Source organism: Myodes glareolus, chromosome 19 (genome assembly GCF_982192425.1).
Source record: "Myodes glareolus chromosome 19, mMyoGla1.1, whole genome shotgun sequence".
NCBI lineage: Eukaryota > Metazoa > Chordata > Mammalia > Rodentia > Cricetidae > Myodes > Myodes glareolus.
The window spans coordinates 48,663,401-48,684,579 of NC_142044.1; the positions used below are offsets into that span (position 1 = coordinate 48,663,401).

The 21,179-nt window shown below is 46.0% G+C and overlaps 1 protein-coding gene across 3 annotated transcripts in view; it reads left to right on the forward strand.

The window, feature by feature from the left end:
• The window catches only part of Tbc1d22a (TBC1 domain family member 22A), a 297,396-nt gene that overhangs the window by 110,966 nt on the left and 165,251 nt on the right, over positions 1-21,179 (forward strand). For all 3 annotated transcript variants that reach the window (XM_048444913.3, XM_048444912.3, XM_085678867.2), the window contains exon 8: positions 966-1,080. In XM_048444913.3, coding sequence (XP_048300870.2) covers positions 966-1,080 — 115 coding nt within the window. The remainder of the gene's footprint in view (positions 1-965; positions 1,081-21,179) is intronic.

Genomic DNA, 21,179 nt, shown 5'->3' on the forward strand with positions numbered 1-21,179 from the left:
CAAAGTAGGATGTGACTGACTCTTCCATAGAAAAGGTGGGTAGGGAGCAGACAGTGCAGAAAGGATTGCTTGAACTGGTCGCAAATAACCAGCAATTAGTTTATCTAGAAGCAAGGAGAAGCCCTTAGGGCTGTGGGAACTGAGATGGTAACCTCCTGGGCTCTCAGGATGGTACAGAATGTGGATGCTGGCTAGAAGAGGCTTTTGGTTTGGGGAGAGCGGGCACTATGCTTATGGATGATAGTAGGTCTTTAAACCTTGGCAGGGGTGTGCATGCATACGTGTAGGTGGCCTGGGGTGGTTTGATTCTGTTGTACCTTGATAAGATTAATCTGAAGAGTGAAGATGGAGGAGAGTGAGTGGGTTGAAAGATGTCATCGAAGAGGAAGGGTCAGTCGAAGGTGAGTGTCCTGAGGAAGAAGGAAGCTAGGGTAATTATTACATTTGTGGCCCAGGAAGCTGGGTGCCTAAATGTGTCTTCTTGGATGGAGATAACTTTCTAGGAAATTAAGAAATCTATTTACCTCGTGGGGACATGGATGCATGTACATGTGCATGAGAAATGGATACATGCATGTATGCTACATCCCTCCTTCCCTCCCTTCCTTCTGCCTCTCCTCCCACTTCCCACTTCCCTGCCCACCCATCTGTCTCTAAGAAAAGAACCATTGTTTACCAAGCCCTGCTCTGCTCTACATCCCTGTGATCTGCTGGTCTTCAGGGAATAGAGACTAGTGCTAATGGTGGGGAAGAACTGAACTCCTGGGTTTGGTAAAATACTATGGTGCTTGTGAACCAATAAAAAGTTAAGCTCATTGGACTTTTGCAAAGAAACTGGAATTGATATCTGTCTATGTTTTGTGCCTTAGTATTGGAGACAGTGAGAAATATTGATGGCACATATTTTAAGTAATTTTTTTACTATGTTCATTTCTTGCTTTACTGCCAATTCCATTTTCTTTCAGATTTTCGAAAGGATCTTGTTTATATGGGCTATCCGACACCCTGCCAGTGGATACGTTCAGGGGATAAACGACCTGGTCACTCCGTTCTTCGTGGTCTTCATTTGCGAGTACATAGGTAGGCGTACACCACAACACTGTGCCTCCTGGATGCCCAGTGTGAGCTTCAGTGGATCCGCTCTGTTCTCTGCATAGTTATATCACTGCTGAAAATGAGTGACAGCTGTGGTAGTCAGGGCTCTTTAGAAGGACAGGTCTTATAGATTCAATCAGTCTGTCTATCTGTCTGTCATCCATCCATCTAGGGGATTTGTTACAATTTTTTTATAGGTTGTGGTCTAGCTAGTCCTAAAATGGCTCTCTATCAGTGGAAGGTCCAAAAATCCAGTAGTTTTTTAGCCCCTAAGGCTGGATGTCTCAGCTGGTCTCCAGTATGTGGTGGAATCCTGAAGAAGTAGGGCAGTGAAGGATTGTACTTGCTAGCAAGAATTAGAGCAAGCAGGCAGAGAGCAAAAGCTTCCTTCTTCCATGTCCTTATATAGGCTGCCAGCAGAAGGAGTAGCCTAGACAGCCTGTGAGTTTTAGTTAATTCCAGATGTAGTCAAGTTGACAACCGAGAATAGCCGTTACAGTCATGGAGAGGGACAGTCTTATCCTTGAGGTCAGCTTTAAAAAAACACTTTGAAATCTACACTCAACCACTTCAGATATGCTTACAACTGACAATACCCCATTTAAAAAAGATACTAAATGTGGAGAAATGAGTCTATTTGGGAGTTTGGGTTTTCCTAGTGGCCCTCAGCTCACATGGCTTCATTTCAATGGGTAAGGCTAATGTGATAGAGTATTCAATGATTTGTGTCTAAGCTGTGAGCCAGGCATGCTTTTGTTGACTTTTCAGAATTTTCTAATTCTGACATCAGTAGTATCACTTTATGAGAAGAATTATATGCAAATTGTTAGCTGTGTGAGGGGTACACTGTACCATTACTCTGAGTCTGTATCTTTAAAAAACCTTTAGAGCTTGTTTGTATGTGTGTGTGTAGGTAGGTTGGGTGGCAGGTAGGGAGGTAGGTAGATACATGCCCCAGCACGCCTGTGGAGGCCAGAGGGCAATTTGTGGAAGTCTTTTCTCTCCTTCCCCATGTGGGTATTGGGGATTGGACCCAGGCTTTCAGGCTTGGCAGCAAGCCTCTTTACCCACTGAGGCCTCTTGCCTGCTCATGCGTCCTTTTCTTTCATTTGCATTAGAGTAGCAAACTGTAAAATGATATTACTTGCTCTGTGCACTTCTAAGTTTTTAAAAATGTCTGATTAGTGGTGTGTACACTTTCTGATTCATTTGTGAAAACAAATTGAGTACAAAGGAGGCGTCATTCTTTATTGACACTGTTCTCACGAGCCCACTCCTCATCTGGTGCTGGCTTGTTTTTATGTAGCTATGGGTTGAAGCATTTCAGAAGCATTTCAGTTCTCATTCTACTTTAGATCCTTCCTTTTGTGGCCATCTGGAGAGATGGGATCACTCAAGGACAGGTCACCCCGAGGATGAAAATACATCCAGTGGGCTGATTCTATCATAGGTCATTGCTAAGCAACCAGGGAGAGCCACTGCTTACTCCCTAGCATCTCTGTCCTCCCCGCCACATCTGAGAGGTAACAAGGGTGCTCCTGATGGTCCTTAGAGCAGTAGGGCCTCTGTCTATGGCCCTCAGTTAATGGAGAAGTTCAATCACAACGCTTAGAGGACTGATGGTCCAGGCTAAATGGACCGTTTGATTAATGTGGTAAATACGTTTGCTTTAACTGCTTTACCACTGACTTACGTTGTAAGACCCAAGCATTTCTTAATGCATTTCCTGATTATTAGCAAACAGGGTGAATGGCGAAGACCATGATGTTAATTGTTCAGGAGAAACAATGATTGGAGGAGGTAGGGACTATGCTCTGAGTCAGTTCTGAACTGGGTGCAGACACATTCCTATTTGAACACACACACACACACACACACACACACACACACACGCGTCTGTATACACATGCACTTGGACATACATATGTATAGATACAAATGAACACACACACATACATATGAACTTATGTACACACACTAAATAAATAAGTGAAAACTATTTTTTTTAAAACCAGACAGTGGAGGCGCATTCCTTTAATCCCAGTATTTAGGAGGCAGAGGCAGGCAGATCTCTAAGTTCAAGGCCAGTCTAATTTACAGAGTGAGTTTCAGGATAACCAGGGCTACACAGAGAAAAAAAATTTTTAAGTTACAGGATGTAGAGAAATAGCTCAGTGCGGAGAAGAAACTGGGCCCAAGAAAGATGAATTGGTGACCGTAGCAGTGTGTTGGAGAGCTCTAGGGAGATGGACTGTTCTCACAGAGAATGGCCGGACATTGAGGATGACCCAGACTTGCAGACCTGGGTTGGCACTCCTGCAGGCTCCGAGAAGAGGAATGTGCATGGGCTGTGTCTCAGAAGTTTTGAGAAGAGCAGGAAATCACTGCTCTGGACCAGCCCTGAGAAGGGCAGGTCTTAGGGGCAAGGATGGGGGAGACTCTACATCACCTTCAGGGTCACTACAGCCAAGGGAAGAGGATAGGGGTCATAGAGAATGGGCCCAGGTGGGAGACAGGCAAGCAGTGAAACCTTTGGCCACTATGACTCGATTTACACGAGCCCTCCTGGGTGTCTGCATTTTCCTTGAACTCAGGATTGTCTCGCGGGTGTGTCATGCTGCAGAGTAGGAGTTTGGCAAATCCATCTGGATTACATCCCTATGATGTTTCTCTGTTGTGAAATTAAGAGCAGACTTTTAAACCCATGTAAGAGAGTGTTGCCACTTTTGGGAAGTACAGATAATGGGGAAAGGATAGGTGGGAACCTTTGACCTCCCCTTGTTGGTGCACTCTTCTGGGATTCTAGTTGCTGAGGGGTCACTTGGGCTCCTGGAACACAGTAAAGGTTAGCAGATGGGAGAAGGGCAGTTATACAGCCTGTGGTCACTTGTGGGTGACAGTGATTTTGGTGCTCCTTCGGAATCCTTTCCTGCACACCTGTATTTGTGCAGTTGGCAGCACGCTGTGTTCTTACTGCTTTTCTTGCATGACTGTAACATATGCTTCCTCTATTGTATTGAGACATCTTTCTGAGGCTCATTCCTGCATGTGGTATTCTGTGAGATAATGTCGTATAATTCATGAACTCATTCTGCTGGTATTGGATTTTTTAAAGTCCCCCCAATATAATTTTTAAGTAAATCCTGTACTTTTCAAACAGCCACTATCGTATTCTGTCCAAGAATGTTAAATTTGGCTTAAAATTAAGAAACATTATTCCATCATCTAGAATCACACATTTTCAGCAGAGTATGTATTTTAGTTTAAATAAATATTTTGAGCATGGGAAAAAAAAAACAACAACAAAGATGCATTCCCCCCACGCATCTCTGCTATTTCAATTTAGAAACAATTTTGACCAGGCACTTCGGGCTGATACCTCAGGGTAATTGAATGTTCGTTGGCGGCACGGGAAGAATGACGATGGCTGCTCTGCCCGATGAAGACTATCTCACAGTGGATTCTTGCTCAGGAGGTTTAATCTCAGGTTGATTTGATTCTGTATGTCATCTTCCCATAAATTACTCTTGAAAGCAAACATGGCAGGGGACTGGAACAAACAATGCATTTTCCTATGAGCATTAAGAATATTTATTTCTGTGTTTCCTGTGTAAGTCAGAACTTCAGAAGTACAGCTTGCTCTTAGCATTGCTTTCTGGAGAGGATGTTCCTGACCGTGGTTGACGTAGGTGGAGCTGCTGGGCTGTAGCCAGTGTGCTGGCACAGGAAGCGCATTCCTACTGGACGACTGGACACTAGCTGGGTTGCCCTCCAGTTTGTGTTACCACAGAAGTCAGGCTTGGAGGAACCGTGAGAGGATGAAGTGCTGCTCGAATCTCATTCAGAGTCAGTTTTAGCAGTGTGTGCTTTTGTGTGGGCTTCACTCTTACCTCCCTGTACGTGTCTTTCTCGTGTGTGATGTGAGCTTGGACAGCAGCTAAATTCATCTGCCTGGCTTCCTCCAGTGGGGAAACGCTACTGCCGTCCACAGGTTGTTTCCAAGCCTGCAGAGGCAGAATCCAGAGTGCTGTGTGCAGTGCAGTTTCTGTGGCAGCTGTCGTCCAGGAGGAAGTGGAGACGGTGTGAGTGGCCTAGAGTGTGACTGTCACAGCTGTCCTGGCTTGCAGAGTCCCAGTGCCTATAAATTTACAAGCATTTACAAAATGCCAGAGCAGTGCACTTCTGCTGACAGATTGGAAAACAAATTCGGTCACAGTGTGGCCACATGGGCCGGGAGATGTCACTGGGAGGTGCGGAGTTTTTTTTTTTTAGGTCTTGTCAGTGCACTGTTGTACATGGTGGCCATGATGTTGTGTGTACATATTCCAGGATTGTTTTCTTTTTACTATTGTAGTATTTGCAAAGCCTATTTGAAAAGAAATTTTAAAAATTGGTTATGTAATAGTTATAGTCATGGGTAGGAAAACTCAGCAGAAGACCAGTGAAGGTTTGGAAGATGGAGGACCAGTGAGGAACATCCACTTCTCAGCCTGATGGTCACTGTGCCTGGCAGCACAAAGGACATGCTCATTCCCAGGACCTAGGGTGCTCACTCCGTGCTAGACAGGTGCCGACACTCAGAGGAACCTCGTTAGAATCAGACTGCATTCTAGACTGTAGCATCAGAACGGAAATCAGTGACCATCTGAAAAAACTGGAAATTTTAGAACTCAGAACGGGCATGAGGAGCCCCTGTGAGATGAAGAAGGTGAACATGAAGCACAGAACCTGCGAGTGCAGCCGGGTTAGAGTCAGCGGAGACCCAACTGACTGCACTCAAAAGTGCTCTCAAGCTGTTGAGGTTGATGTGACACTAGAAGACAATCAGAAGAGGGGGAGGGGCGTGCTAGACTAGAAGAGACATAAATGATATGTAGAGCAGAAGAGAGGAAGTCTGTACAGCTTTAGCTACACTGAGCAGGTTGGAGGGAGGGAGGAAGGGAAAGAGGAGGCACTCAAGCAGTTGACACCAATAATTTCAGACATGCAGAGCACCAAGGGATTTCCTGAGTAACCTCCAAGTAAGTGCAGAATGGAGGGATTCCACAGAAGGCACTGGTTCCCAAGCTGTGCTAACTGATTCTGTATAGCCAGGCTGATGGTCAGACATCAGTGTGTGATGCTGCAGACGTGAATTTGTGAGTGACATTTAAATCATTTGCCTTTGAGTTGATCAGACAACCCCCAATGTGTAAGTGCGCCTCCTCCTAGTCACTTGAAGGCAGTGACCAGAAAGCGTGGTGCCCGGAGAAAGCAGGGATTCTTGACATGTGTAGCCTGTGGTTGAGTTGCTAGCTTTTTGGTCTGCTCTACTTACCTGCAGATTTCAGATTTGCTGTTTTTCACACTTCTGTGGGCCAATTCCTGGAAATTAGTTTCTTCCCCTCCCTCCACATGTTTATATGTATAATACACATCTATATCTTTTGTGTGTATGAGATTGGATTAGTAATATCTAAAACAGACCCATAATGCCCAGGCCATATGTGTGATAAAGAGTTAATGTGACTGCACCCCAAAGTTTTTCCAACGGAAGAGGGAGGAACATTTTTACACTTATCATGCAGGGCCATTGTTGCCCCAGGAGCAAAACCAGATGGGAGACCCTGCAGGAAGAAAACTACACACTCAGATTCCTTAACAAATGCTAGCAAGCCAGGTGTTGCAAAGTGGATAAAGGGATTCTGTATTGTGAGAGGTAGAATTTACTCCATGACTTCAAGAATGCTTCAGTGTATGAAAATCAATATAATATCCTTTATCTACAGACTAGAGACTAAAACCAAGTGATTATGCCTTTTAATATAGAAAAAAATATAACAAAACCCAATGTAGCCTAACCCTTTGGAGGTGAAAACATTTTCAAATGAGTGCTAGAAGGAATCATCATATTAGGACAGCTAGAAAGCATCATGCAAAGGAGTAAAGCATCGCCTGGCTCTCATGTGACGTTAGTTAAGTGACTCACAGATCCAAGTCTAAGAGTTCATGAGAAGCCAGGCATGGTGGCGCATAACTCGGGTTCAAGGCCAGCCTCAGCTACATAGTAAGATCCTGCTTCAAAAAGAATTTTTTAATTTTTCCATTAAAATATTTACACTTCCTTCCCTCCTCCCAATCCCCTTCCGCTCCCCCATACTCCCTCTCCCTGCTTAAGAGAGGGCAGGGAATCCTGCCCTGTGATAAGTCCAAAGCCCTTCCCCCTACATCCAGGCCTAGGGAGCTGTGCATCCATATAGACTAGGGTCCCAAAAAGCCAAAACATGCCATAAGAACAAGTCCCAGTGCCTTATCAATGGCTCCTCAGTCAGCCCCCATTGTTAGCCACAATCAGAGAGTCCGGTTTGATCACATGCTCATTCAGACCTGGTCCAGCTGGATTTGATGAGCTCCCAATAGAACAGGCACACTGCCTCATTTGGTGGACCAACCCCTCGCAGTCCAGACTTCCTTGCTCATCTTCTCCCTCCTTCTGCTCTTCAATTGGACCTTGGGAGCTCAGTCCATTGCTCTGATGAGGGTCTCTGTCTCTATCTCCATCCGTCGTAACACGAAGATTCTATGGTGATATTCGAGATAATCATCAGTGTGATAGTGGGGCAAGGACAGTTCAGGCACCCTCTCCTCTGCTGTCCAAGGACCTAGCCAGAGACATCCCCATGGGCACCTGGGATGCCCTCTAGAGCCACCTGCTTCAAAAATTAAAAAAAAATGTTTATGAGATGATGGAGAAAAGAAATCAGCTGTCATGACCTGGGTGAGACCATCATTTTTCAGATACCATGCCAGAAGCAAAAGAGACAAAAGCAAAACCTGGGCTTCCTCAGATGAAAACTATGTACTCAGTACCTCCTGGAAAAGGAAGACTCCAGGCCTGGAAAGAACTGTTGGTACACATACAAAGTCCAGCAGGCAGCTCCTCTCTCAGATGCCCTCCCAGGCTCTTGATGCCACCTCAAGCCTTCACAGAGAATGCTACCTTGGAGAGGAGGAAGGAAGGGCTCCCTCTGAACTGAGCGGGAAGAAGACACTTCTGGTGTAGCAAGGAGTACTGCACAAACCCCACAGACAGTTGTGACTCCAGCCTAGGAGTGCTATAAAATAAAAAGTCACGCCAGAAATGTCAGTCCCGCTCGATGTGCTTCCCTTCCTGTGTCCCACTGAGGTGTCGGAAGCTTGAGTTCCCCGGCCCTCAGGCCACACCAGGGCTCAATGTATCTCAGCAGCCTTGGGAAGTTGCAAGAGCTCATGGTGCCCCACGTGTTCAACTAGGAAGGGGGTGCACGGCCCAGGCTTTCACGGATCCAGGCTACAGAGTAATTAAGCACTTAGCACAGCATCTGACAAAGTGAGCTCATTAATAACGGCAGTTAAGGCTCCATCCGACTAGCAGAGCACTTACACCTTCAATAATCTCACAAATGTCTGCGCACATAAGCCAGAAACGAAGCCTCATAACACCAGAGTAAGAATTCCATAACAATTTATCAGTATGCCGGCAGACATCTGTCTTCTCAGGTTGTCAGTTAAAACAGAGTGACAAATCAGAACACAGCAAAGGGCCCTCATAACTCAGTGGAATGTCTCTGACCCAACACAAACAACACACAGCACACGGGGAGGCAGAGAGCAAGGCCACACCTCAGGTGAAGCTGTTAGCAGCTCCTGGGTGTCACTGTAGGGTCCAAGTCAGGTTCAGGAGACAGGCCATGAAAGCTCTGCAAGGGCAGGTCAGGATCAAGCCTGAGGACAAACATCTTCTTAAGGACCACTCCAGCTTCCTTTCCAGAAACATCCATCAGAGATACACAATGCAACTGAGACTGAGGCCACATCACTACAAAGCTGCCCATACTGGCCACCCTTCCTCTGCCTTCCGTGAGCACAGTACTCATGTGCCATACCCAAAAGACTGTCAGTGAGATACTCGCTTCCACTACATTGCTGCACACCTACCAAACGACGGCAGCCATGCAGTTCCAATCCCCCTGCTGTTTTGCTATGCCTGTGCACACACACACACACACACACACACACACACACACACACACACACACACACAGAGATGAGCTCTCTCCAGCCAATCATGTTAGATCACAGCAAAGACAAGGGGAAATGGAAGCCCCTCACCGAGCTGATAAAAATATGTATTCCATCATCTTTACAGTATACTTACTGCCCAATAAATGCTGTCAAGACGTAAAAACTGGCAGCAGACGTTGATTCAGTGGCACCTCTTCCAAGAATGAGTCAGTCATTCTTGGTGCCTCTGATGCTATAATGAAAAATAGTAGAAATGCAACCAAGAATGTACTCAAGCGCTGCATGAATTATCAGCAACAGGAAAAGGGAAAGGCTATGCATGTGTCAGTCACCATGAAACTGCAACGCTGTGATCTCTCCTTGCAAATGAGGCATTCCATCTTATTCTTGAGATACAATTCAAATACCACACAATTTAGTCATTTAAAGGTATCCTTACTATATATACTAAATTAAACAATCACAATCACCATCTAATGTAACATGTTACACCTCCAGACGAAACCCTATACTCATTCCCAGGCAATCCCCACCCCCACATTTCTGTTGCTGGGACCCAATGCCTGGCAAGAAGCAGCAAAGGGGGTTTGTCATGGCTAAGTCTGAGAGTGCAGAGCAGTATGGCAAGGGAGACATGGTGGCAGGAGGGCGAGCTTGCTGATCACATTGTACCAGTTAGAAAGCAGACAACAGAAGGGGTGGAGCTACAAAATTTCAAAGCCTGACACCGGTTACCACCTCCTTTAGATGGACGCCACCTCATAAGAGGTCCATACCAGTACCAGCATCTGGGAGTAAGTGCTCAAGCCCAGGGTGAGGGGGCTGGATGGAGGCGGGGGCAGTACACATTCAAAGCACACACTTGTTACTGCCATCCAGTCTATGGGGTTAGGAAGAGATGGCTCACATTGTGTTCCCTGGTGACTAACGATAGTGAATATTTCCATGAGTTTTTTTTTTATTGGCTGTTCGCGTATCGTCTTTGGAGAAATGTCCACTGAAGCCCTTTGCCCTCTATGAAACAGGTCATCTTACTGAGTTAAAAGGGTCTCTGTACACACCAGATATTTCAGCATACTTATAATTTGCATACACTTCCCCATTCTTAGGTTTGTGGTTTTATACTGGAGGGTACCATTTACAAACAAATGTTTTCATTTGAGGAAGCCCGGGTTTTGCTTATGGTACCAGGAACTGACCCTTCCTATGTAATGGGCCTCAGGTCTAATCAGAAGGCAACTGTTACCCTATAGCTGTCATACCACTACTGTACTAGTGGACATGTCTGGCTACATTTCTCTGTGCCTTGAACTAAAGTATGTGGTGCTTTTCAGCAATAGGGTCTTCTCATTTACTTCTGGTGAGCAACCAAGAACAATGACAATTGCCTTTATTGTTCCAGCGGCCTCTGGGGTCTTTCTTATTAACAACTATTAAGGAGATGCTCCACAAAGTACTAGGAATTTTGTTTTTGACATCTCCCATGAGTGCTGTCTAGAGCCCTGGAGTACTCTTCATGGAAAAGTGGAGAGACATAGTCTCTGGCCAAGGTAGGCTCAGTGTTTCCTCTTCTTTAGAGGGCAAAAGAAGAGCAGCAAATCCCTGGAAGTGGTATTTATGATGACCTTTTAATATTTTAAGAGAGGGAGGGAGGGATGAAGGGCAGGGACAGAGAAAAAGAGAGAGAGCGAGCGAGAGAGAGAGAGAATATGAATATATATATATATTCATATATATATATATATATATATGAATATATATATATGCGTGTGTTTGTATTCACAAGGCCAGAAGTTGGCATTGGGAGTTGAAAGACCTTTCACTGAACATAGAGCTCACTGGTTTGGCTTGACTGGCCATCCAGAAAGCTCCTCGAATCCTCTGTCTGTGTCGTCTGAGCACTGGGATTATAGGAACAGTCTGCCATGCCCAGCTTTGTACATGGGTGCAGGAAATTAAACTAAGGACTTTACTGACTAAACCACTCCCCCCACTTTATTTTTTCCCAGTGTTGTCTGTCTCCATAGGTCGTCTGTTGTCATTATTAATCATATATCCTCAAATGTAGTTTAAAGAAATTAAAATAGTAGAGGATGACCAAGTAAAAGTTGCACTAGGGTCCTGTATGTGAACGGACCTTCTCCTGTGAGCCTGAGTTCTTGTTTTGTCACCCCGTGATTGCCTCATCTCCCAGGAGGGTGTAAAGGAAATCTGGAGACAGCATTTGAAGTCTGCCTCCCCAGGTTCCAGTGAAAGTATTATTTTTGAGCCACAATGGCAGAGATACAAGTTGGCAGAGGATGGGGCTTTGCCATTATGAAGCAAAGCAGATGTGGCAGCAGATTGCCAGCAGCTCTCCTGACATGGTGTTGGCACCTGATTGTGGGGGCAGATTCTGACTGCAGCCTCAGGTGATGGTGTCTTTAGCAAGTGGACAGACTCCCAAGGGTGTGTAGGGAGGACATCTTTCCACCCTGTAACTCACAGGAAGGACTCTGCTCCTCAGCTTTCCTTCACTGTTACCAAATACCTGTATCATTAACTTGCAATAAGAAAGGTCTGTTTAGGTTTATTGTTTTGCAGGCCCAAGGTCAAGATTACCAGGCTGTGTTGCTGTGTGCTTGCAGTGGGGCAGCACACGATTGTGGCATGTGCGTGTTTGGTGAGGCAGGACCCATCACTCTGTATGATGGGCTGGGTTCCCTGACTCTAACAGAAGCACTCCCCCAATGACCTAGGGACTTCCCATGGCGCCTTACCTCTGAAAGGATCTACTACTTACCTTGTGATTTCTCCCTTACACATGGACGGTTAGGGGACAGTCACTATGCAATGTGGTATTTAGAGCAAGACTACAGATGCTCTTCTTTTTTGGAAGACACAAGAACATTCTTTCCTTTTTTAATGGTGTTTTCAGGTCAAACAGATCATCTACCATTTATAGATGATTAACTGCTGAAAGGAGAGGGGGAAATACAGAGATGAAAATGTCCATTGCTCGCATCTGTTCATAAATCTCAAGATGAAAATCTTGTGCATTATAGAGAAAAGGAGATGGGCATTTTCTGAAAAGTCATAAGCCATCAAAATATTTTAAAAGTAGTACGCTTAGACAATGGAAAGATACAAAAGCAAAGCCCTATCTCCACCAAAGACACATTTGCCATTTTGGAGTTAACGATTCCATCTCAGCAGTTGAGTGAATAAGGAACCCTATGTAGGTAGGGTGTGTCCACACTGAATTTGGAATATGTCATCAGAATTTGCAATTCTGAGATGGTTCAGGTTTAGTCAGGCTGGTTGCTGAGCAATTTCAGTCCCTCTGCATCCATGGAGATTGGCTCCTGGACCCCTGTGGACAGTGCAATCTGCAGATGCTCACATTCGTGTGTGTATGCATAGTATTTGCATGCAGCCTTCACCTCCTCCCATATACTTTAAACAGTCTCTAGATGACTCATCATACCCTGCATGTTAATGTATGTAAACAGTTGTTTTCCTGCATTGATCAGGGAATAATGACATGAAAATGGCTGTGCCTGTTCTGTACAGACACAGATTTTGAGCTGCGATTTTAAGAATCCTTAAATGTGGGGCTCATGAATGTGGAGGGCCATGGTTCTTGTTCTCTAGGACAGTGAGCGGCAGAGGGCTTAATTCATTTTCCTGGGAGTCTTACAGCCCAGAGTGGTTGGTCCTGGCGATGGGTCAGAGGCAGGCTTTCCCAATGGGCTTGTAACATTTAAGTGTGGAGCAGGTATGGGCTGTGCGGATTGCCGGCCGATTTTCAAATTTGAAAATAGGTGCTGTGGTAAATGAGTTCCCTGGTTAGTTTTTGTCTACTTGACATAAGCCTAGACATATGTGGGAAGAGGGAACATCAATTGCCTCCATCAGATTGGTCTGTGGGGCATTTCTTGATTATGATTGATGTGGAAAAGAGCCCAGCCCACTGTGGATGTGCTGTCCCTGGGCAGGTGGTCCTAACCCTTGTAAGAAAGGTAGCTGAGCCAAGCCAGGCGGTACAAACCAATAAGCAGTGTTCTTCCATGGTCTTTGCTTCAGTTCCCGCCTCCAGGTTCCTGCCTTGGTTTCCATCAATGATGGATTGTAACCTGTAAGCTAGATTAAAGCCTTTCCTCCTAAGTTGCTTTTGGTCAGTGTTTTATCATAGCATTGGAAGTAAACTAGGCCAATGAGTGTACAAATCCTGGATGCAAACCTCTGTGCTGCTCACTGTAGAAAGAAAAAGGTCTTACACTTACCATGCACCACAGACACACCTTCCTGTTGTGACAGGTGCTGTGCTCCACATTTTACATGTATTCTTTTCAATCTTAAAAGCCAATCCTGTATCACAGCAGGAAAATTGATTTCTGTGAAGTTCAGGAACATGGTTGGGGTGAATTGCACCCCTTTTTTCAGTTGAGGCCCCAAGGATGTCATAGTTCTTCTTTCTCCCCTTGGGTTTAGGGAGTCTGACAGGACCTAGCAGGTACCTGCATGCTGTTCACCTTCAGGCACCAGTAATGGAGCCGTCTTGTTTACTGTCTTATTTTTGTTTTGAGTAGTTTCTCATTCTGAATGATGGATGAGGAAGGCATGTCTGTCTGCGAGTGAAGAGCTTTGCTTTCTGAGGGCGTCTTCCTCACTCCCAAAGGCCCAGCCTTAGCCATGGCCATCTGTGTCTCCAGGGAAGGCTCAGGGAGTCTCTTGTGGATAATTAGAAGTGGCTACTTTGGTCACACTTTCAAGCTGCTTAGCTATGCCAGTGTTGTCAGATGTTTGAGGGTTTGCTTCAGTAATAAGAATTGAACAGTATTCAAGAAGGATTCAAACTGCATTAATATTTAAGAGCCTTTCTAGATCCAGAAAGTGCCTGTGAACCCTTCCTGAATGTAATGTATACAGCACATGTCAATTAGGAAGAGAGACGATGTGCGCTTGGCTCCCTGTCTGCTGAGGCTCCCTCTGCTGCATCCCAGGATGCGCCTCTTGCTGGAACACGCAGATTGCCAGCCTCCCAAAGGGATTCTCATGGAAAAACAGGCTTTCCATTACTTTGCTGTTCCTAATAGATCTGTGTCCCAAATAGGAAGGAAAATCAATTTAATTACTTATGAAACTTTTCCTTCAGGGTGAATGAATTATGGGGAAAAAATGAAGTGTCTGTCTATCATCAGTAGCTTTATTTCAGGCCGAGGATGAGAGATATTAATTTGCTCTGAAGACTAGGTGTGGGGCCGCTGGTGAAAATAGAGAAGGCGTGCCAAGGTGCGCACGTACTTATGATGTCTGCAAAGCAGAAACTCTTCCCTGCTGAGACTTCCTGGAAATGAGCTTGAGGACCACCGGCAGCTAAGATGGTGCCGAACAGAAGCCACAGGCCTGTGCAGGTGTCAGAGTGGGAGAATTGTGAAGGAGGAGAGAGCTAATTGCAATTAATGTAATTAGGAGGGGAGAGATGTTTTCTAGGGGGAACTACATGCTTCACTTCTGGCTGCTGCTCCCAGCCTTCCTGTGGTATCCCTCTCCCAGTAATTAATAAACCCCATCTCCCATTGGAAGCCACGAGGTGCTGGGCTGGAGTCTGTTGGCGCTCCTTAGCTGGGTCAGGAGACAGCTCTGAGTTTCCTTCCTACGTGGCATGGCTTTGTAGTGTGGTCATCTCTCTAGGAGCAGAATTTAGAAACCGAGGCAGGGAGAGAAGTGGTTTCTTAGCTGGTGATTTAAATGTTCAGCTATGAAGGCCAAAGTGTTGCTAGATGTCCAGGGTGGAACGCCAGGGATGCTGGCTGAGAGATGAGCCACCCTTCCTTCAGGGACATAGTCCTATCCTCCTCTGCCGTCATCACTGTCTGTCTTTACCTCCACAAAGGCCAGCTCGCCCCTTCTGGGCCCCCTTCCCAGCTCCTGGCAACCACTCATCTTTCGTCACTTCTCTGTGACGTTTGTCTCCCGTTGTGTGACCTTGTCTGACTGGCTGCTTTCATGCATGTATGTTTCTGGATCCATCCCTGCACTCCTTTCTGTGAAGAGAACTCCTCAGCCATTCCTCAGTGGGCAGGTACTGGGCTGTTTTCACCTTTGGCAACTGGAGCATTCATACCATTTTTGCACAGATGCAATTTTAATTCTTGGAGTGGAATAACTGGTCACATGGGAGTTCTGCTTTTAACCAAACCCATGTGCCATTTGTAACATGATTTTCTTGTCAGCTTTTGTTATTTTTTTCATTTTAACTATCCTAGTAGATTCAAAGTGCTATTTAGTTGTAGTTTTAATTTGTATTGTTTGGTGACCATAATATTGAGTATGTTTTAATGTGTTTTTTATGTTTACGTATCAGTTATATTTGATAATTTTATAATTTATTTAGAAACTTTTAATTTTAAATGCACATTTTTTTTCTTTTTTTAAGAGAGGGTCTCATACGGTAGCTTGGACTGACCTGGAACTTGCTTCTTAGTTCAAGCTGGCCTTGAACTCTTGGTCGTTCTCCCTTTCTGGCTTTCCCAAGGCAAAGCCACCAGCACTGGTAGCATACTGTTATTTTAATAAACTTTTCACTTTTCTACTTAGGCTTTTCCATCTGTTATAACTGATTTTGAATTGTCATAGAATTTTCTGCAGTGAAGAAACTTGGAATCCTGCAGAAAGGACCAAGCGGTGCAGTCCCGCAGAAGCACTGTGGGGCATGGCTGGCCTCACTGTTGTGATTTAGGTTGCAGCACTTTTCGGCTTGTACAAGCCATTGCCAACCCTTCACTATCTCTTGTCTATCTGTCTCTCCGTCTTTATGTCTGTGGCACATCCTGGTTTTCTGTGAGTACTAGCTCTGGCCCTGGCTGGTGTGATTTTTCCTTCCTTGGCAGGGTTGTGTTCAAGAGATGGGAGAGTCACCTACCCCCGCTGTGTTCATCTGCTTGGCAGTTGGCAGTCCTTTTGGGAGACTCTGCTGCCCCCATGCTTTGTGTTGCTCACTTGGGGGACCTGTTTGTTGAGTTCTTTCTTCTCCAGAGAGATGCAGAAAAATTGCCAGGGCTTTTAGAATCCTGCTCGCACCTGATAAACGTGTCTTTTAATGCCAGCTGTGAATGAGAGAAGGATGCTCTTTGTACACTTGCATAAATGAGGTGCTCTGAGCTGAGCTGTGTTGTCTAGGAAACATGCCTTTGGAGGTCCACAAGGACAGAGGGCTGCAGCATTAGAGATGAACAAGAGAGATTGACAGAACAAACTGAGCACAAAACAACCTGCATGCCATCAAATGAGACAGTTTAGGCGAACAAGAAACAAGCACTCATTTCTGCTCAACCAGTCCAGGTTTTCACTTCAACTGTTAAAGTGACAAGATGTGACCCTCTATTTTTCTCCCTTTGCTAGTTCTGCCCCAGAGAAGGGCTTTGCTAGCAGACACTGGCAGTTGCTTCATGAACTCCCAGGTACTCAACAGTAAAAACTCCTCATGTTAGCATGTGATTGAAGCTCTGAGTGTGAGATCCAAATCCCTTTGGTTTCCCATGGGCTGAGCCTCCATAGGACAGGACTCCCTCGTCAGCAGAGAATGGTGCCTGCTAGGATTTCTGCATCTTGTTGCCAACAGCCCACTGTCTTCCTGCTTTTCTTCTTTGGTGTCCCGTGCTCTGCAGTGGTAGCTTCAGCTTTCCTTAGCTTGGGACACTTTGTGCAGGCACAATAGTCTTTGACCCAGGAGGAGGAAGTTGCAACTTTTTAAGGAAAAAGAAATGACATAGTTCAGAGCCTGAGGTACATGTAGGCTGTGCACTTTTCTATTGTGTGTCACTCTTGTGGCTGTGCTATACTGATACATGCAGTTATGTGTTAGCACATTAAGAGACCTGAAAGGTATGCCACATGCTCTGTGCAAATCCAGCCGTATGTGCTGGGGCAGCAGAACAAGCAGAGGGTAAACTGCAGCAGGAAGGAGGCGTTCCTGCCTCTTAGATGCCCGTATGATGTGCGGCTCCTCTGATGACTTTCGAGCACTGTCTTTGGAACTGACCCTCAGGTGGCTATAGCTTCAAGGGACATTCAGATATTGGTATAGCCATGAAGAGCATGACAGGATACACTCATCACTCTGGAGGCAGGGGCTGTGAGTGACAGAGGAGGCTTGTGAGTCACCTTCTCATTTCCAGAGGAGGAAACTGACCCCAGGAGGGCTGGTTTTCTAGGTCATCCAGAATGGAGGTGGCAGCTGAAGGAGGGAGTCAAGCTACTCTTGACCTTAGGCCTCCCAGAGAGGGGGTGAGGAGGCGGAGGAAGCACACTTGCCTTCTTGTGCTGTGCTTGCTGTGGTGTGGATGTGGGTTGGGCGAGTAGGTTGTTTCCCATGTTTCAAGTAGCCTGGGGAGTTCCTGACAAGTGTTACTTACTTTGTGATAGAACATAGAATTATTTCTTGGAGGTATCTAATTTTTTGTGCCACATTCCTCTTGTGCCATACGTACTGCATCCCTCTGCACTTGAGAAACTTTTATTCTTCTGGTGGTATTAACTATATATTTTAAAATATATTGTGTTAGAATGTCTTATAAGAGAGTGAATGAGGAAGAAGAAGGGGTTACTGAGGTGAAGAAGTTGGTGATGTGTGGTCAGGTTGATCTGGAACTAGTCTGTGGTTCACTGCAGGTGGGCTCTGGGAGTGTGAGCAAGCCCTTTACCATAGATGATGTGGGGTTCCCCTCTGTATGTTGTGAATATGATTGGTTAATGTATAAAAAAACTGGCTTGGCCTGATAGGATAGAGTAGAGCTAGGCAGGGAAAACTAAACTGGATGCTGGGAGAGAGAAGGCAGAGTCAAGGAGAAGCCATGTAGCCCCACTGGAGACAGATGCTGGAACTTTACCCAGTAAGTGACAGCCTGGTGGTGATACACAGATTAATGGAGATGGCTTAATTTATGAGGTAGCCAGAAATATGCTTAAGCTATTGGCCAAGCAGTATTGCAAATATGGCTTCTGTGTGATTATTTCGGGGCTGAACAGCCGGGAACAAACAAGCGGCCTCCTACAACACATAGAGAAGTCTGTACAGAGCTGGGAGAGACCAGGCCTCACAATGATGAGGAGGGGGTGAGGCCTCTGTGGCTGGAGCAAGCCCAGCTGGGGAGGCTTTGCTCCATACTTGGGCAAAACACTTCCCCCAATCCACAGGCAGAGAAGGCAGTAGTAGGACTCTGGTCAGTGTAACCTCATCTTTGAAGGGTCACCTTGGAAATGCTCTGAGACTAGAGTAGAGGAGAAGCTCACCAGACTCGGAGAGATGGGTTAGGTCACTGTGCTAATCTAGGTGGGAGGCCAGTGATGGTGGCTAGGAGGAAGAGGTCAATGAGGAAGGTGGTGACGTGTGCTTAGGTTTAGCTGGAGCCAAAAGATTTACTGATGGGTGGAAGAGTAGGAGGGAGGGAGGGGGACCACAAAAAAAGAGGGTAGGAAGGAGAAGGAGGCTGAGGAGGTGATTTCACAGATATGCCTCACTTACAGGAAAGGAGGATCGGCCTTTCTGAGAGAGCTGTGGGTTTTGGAAGACTTAGATGTGCTGTGTCCTGACCCTGTAGCATTGCTTTTCTATTGAATGACACATGAGGGCTGTTGATCTGGCCACCCTTCTTCCTGGTGTTTGTATCCACTGTGATGTGTAGGCCTGTCTTCCAGGCAGCCAACTGGAGGCTTGAGGCTTCCCAACTCTTCTTTTCCTGCCCAAGATCAGAGCTAGTTAGTTGCTATGTCCAGGCTGGCTGGTCGTCATTTCTAGCTTGGACACAATGATGTCAGGGAGTTCTGAGGACCCACAGAGAAGGGTGATGGTAGCATGTGGATTAATATAGTTGCAAACCTTTCAGAGAAGAGATGAATGATAACTGGGGGTCATACTCCTGAAGGGGAGGAGAGGAAGGAGAAGGGTGGGCCCTTTATGATCCTTGTGCCTTCTATGTGCTCATGTGTGCAAACCAGAGGACCAGAACAATAGAAGCTGTGGGGCTCACCCAGGCTGCAAACAGACGTCATTGGTCTTCATTAGCGAACACATGTTTTTGTGCTTCCTGTAATTACAGGCATGGCATTGTAGAGACATGAGGGAAGTCTGCATCTGTATCCATGTGTGCATGGATGCACCTGTGTGTATTTGTTGGGAAAAGCCACCCACAGTTTCTCAGCCTTTGTGTCTCCTGTAGATTCAACCTCTGCAGAACACAGACAGTGCCAGCAGCTTCTCTGCTCAGGGAAGTTAATGACTGAGAGTGTGAGTGCTGGGAAGTCTTTGAAATAAAGTTATGCTCATTGTGATTACAGCTCTGATGGTATTTATATTTAAATCATTATTGCAGCAATAATGTACCAGTTTGCCCATAAAATATAGAACCACTTTGGAAGAAAAGTCTCTATACCAGTGCATTTCTGAGGCTGAGCTACATGGTCTAACTTTTTGGGCCTTTGCAATTGGTTGCATGATTCATGTATTATGTATTTCCAAAGAGTAATGAAGGCTGTGCAGTTTTGCCTAGGGCACTGAGTATTGAAAATATACAGCCAGTCCAGTGGTGCTGAAGGGCAGATTGGAAGTCTGCATTGACAAGGCTGTCTTTCATTCCAGGTGGGGTGCTACCGCCTTCCATGCCTTGGAGTTTGATTTGGTGATAATGCATCATTAGAGACAAGTCCTTGTGCCAGCCATCCAGCTACAGTGAGGCAGGAAGTGGATAAGCATCTCAGCAGTGACGGATGGCTTTTTTTCCCTTCAGATCCATACAAAATTCATAAACATGATTTATAACCAATGAAGTTTAAGCTGCTTGAAGCAGAAGGTTCAAATGCACAGCTCTATGGTGCAGGCAATGTCTTTCTTTTCATTTTGTCCCAGGCATGATTATCTGGTGAAAGCATACTCTGCCACAGGCACAGGACAGACAGTTCTACTCACTGCTGTTGCTTCCCTGGAAACACATCTCAGAGCAGTTGTGGTAAGGGTAGGAGTCAGCCAGAGGAGGCGGTTTGTTATTGCTGAGAACAAGATGAGCCACATGGCCAAGGCAGGGATGTTTCTATAGGACAGGTGTGGTCCTGTATTCTCTGTGAGTGAGCTCTTTTGTGACCATTTGCCCTGAAGTCATTGTGCTCTTCTGTGGCATGTCCCTTTGTCTTTGAAAGCTCGCTCCTTCTGGCTGCAGGTCAGTGAGTTCTCCTGGCCTCATCTGCAGTCCCCTTCTTCACTGTTGTTCCTGACTCCTTGTTCTACTGTTTGTGAGTCTCCCGCTGTCTGGAATTGGTTCTCTTGGGGTTCTTTCTCTGTCTTCTGCTCCAGCGTGCCTTGTGTGTAGAAGCCCACAAGTACTTTATAGCTGCTTTGTGACCTTCAGAAGCTAAGCCACACGTTTCAGTTGTGTTTTTCTGGACCCATGGACATCTCTTCATCACTCTTGGTTAGGGATGCTGGTGTGCAGGGAAGAGGCCTGGTGTTTGTTACTCTTCTAGTCCAACCTCCACCTGCGCTTCCCTCCCTACATTAGCTGGCACCTGGCCAGTTCCTAAAGACACAGGTCACTGAGGTCAGGAGAGAGGCTTGTGCTCTTCTCAGATTACTGCATTCACCCAGTAGGCCGAGATAGCAAAGACCCTTGCTTGTCTCTAGTCCCCTGCACCTCAGGCTCAGGTCCCGAGTCTGTGCCTCTACAGTTTCCCTTCCGTCTTCTACATTTGGACCAGCTCCATAGCTCTGCCTCCCTGATACCATGTCACTGGACACCAGAGACACCAGTTCTGGTTTGACCATACTCTGCCTCTGCCCTGCCCTTTTCCCGGTGCTTGTTGTGTTTGTCATCTTTTCCTCAAAATTGAGGTCCTTGGTGCCTGTGCCTGCTGCAGCTCCTGCTATGGGTGTTAGTGGGTGGCAAGCAGGAGCTCAGGACCTCATTGACTGAATTGGAGCGTGGACAGTCACCAGCCCTGAACACTGTTAAGCACTAATATTTTCTACAGTGAAGTGGGTGTCTGCCCATTGGGATCTAATGGGAGAT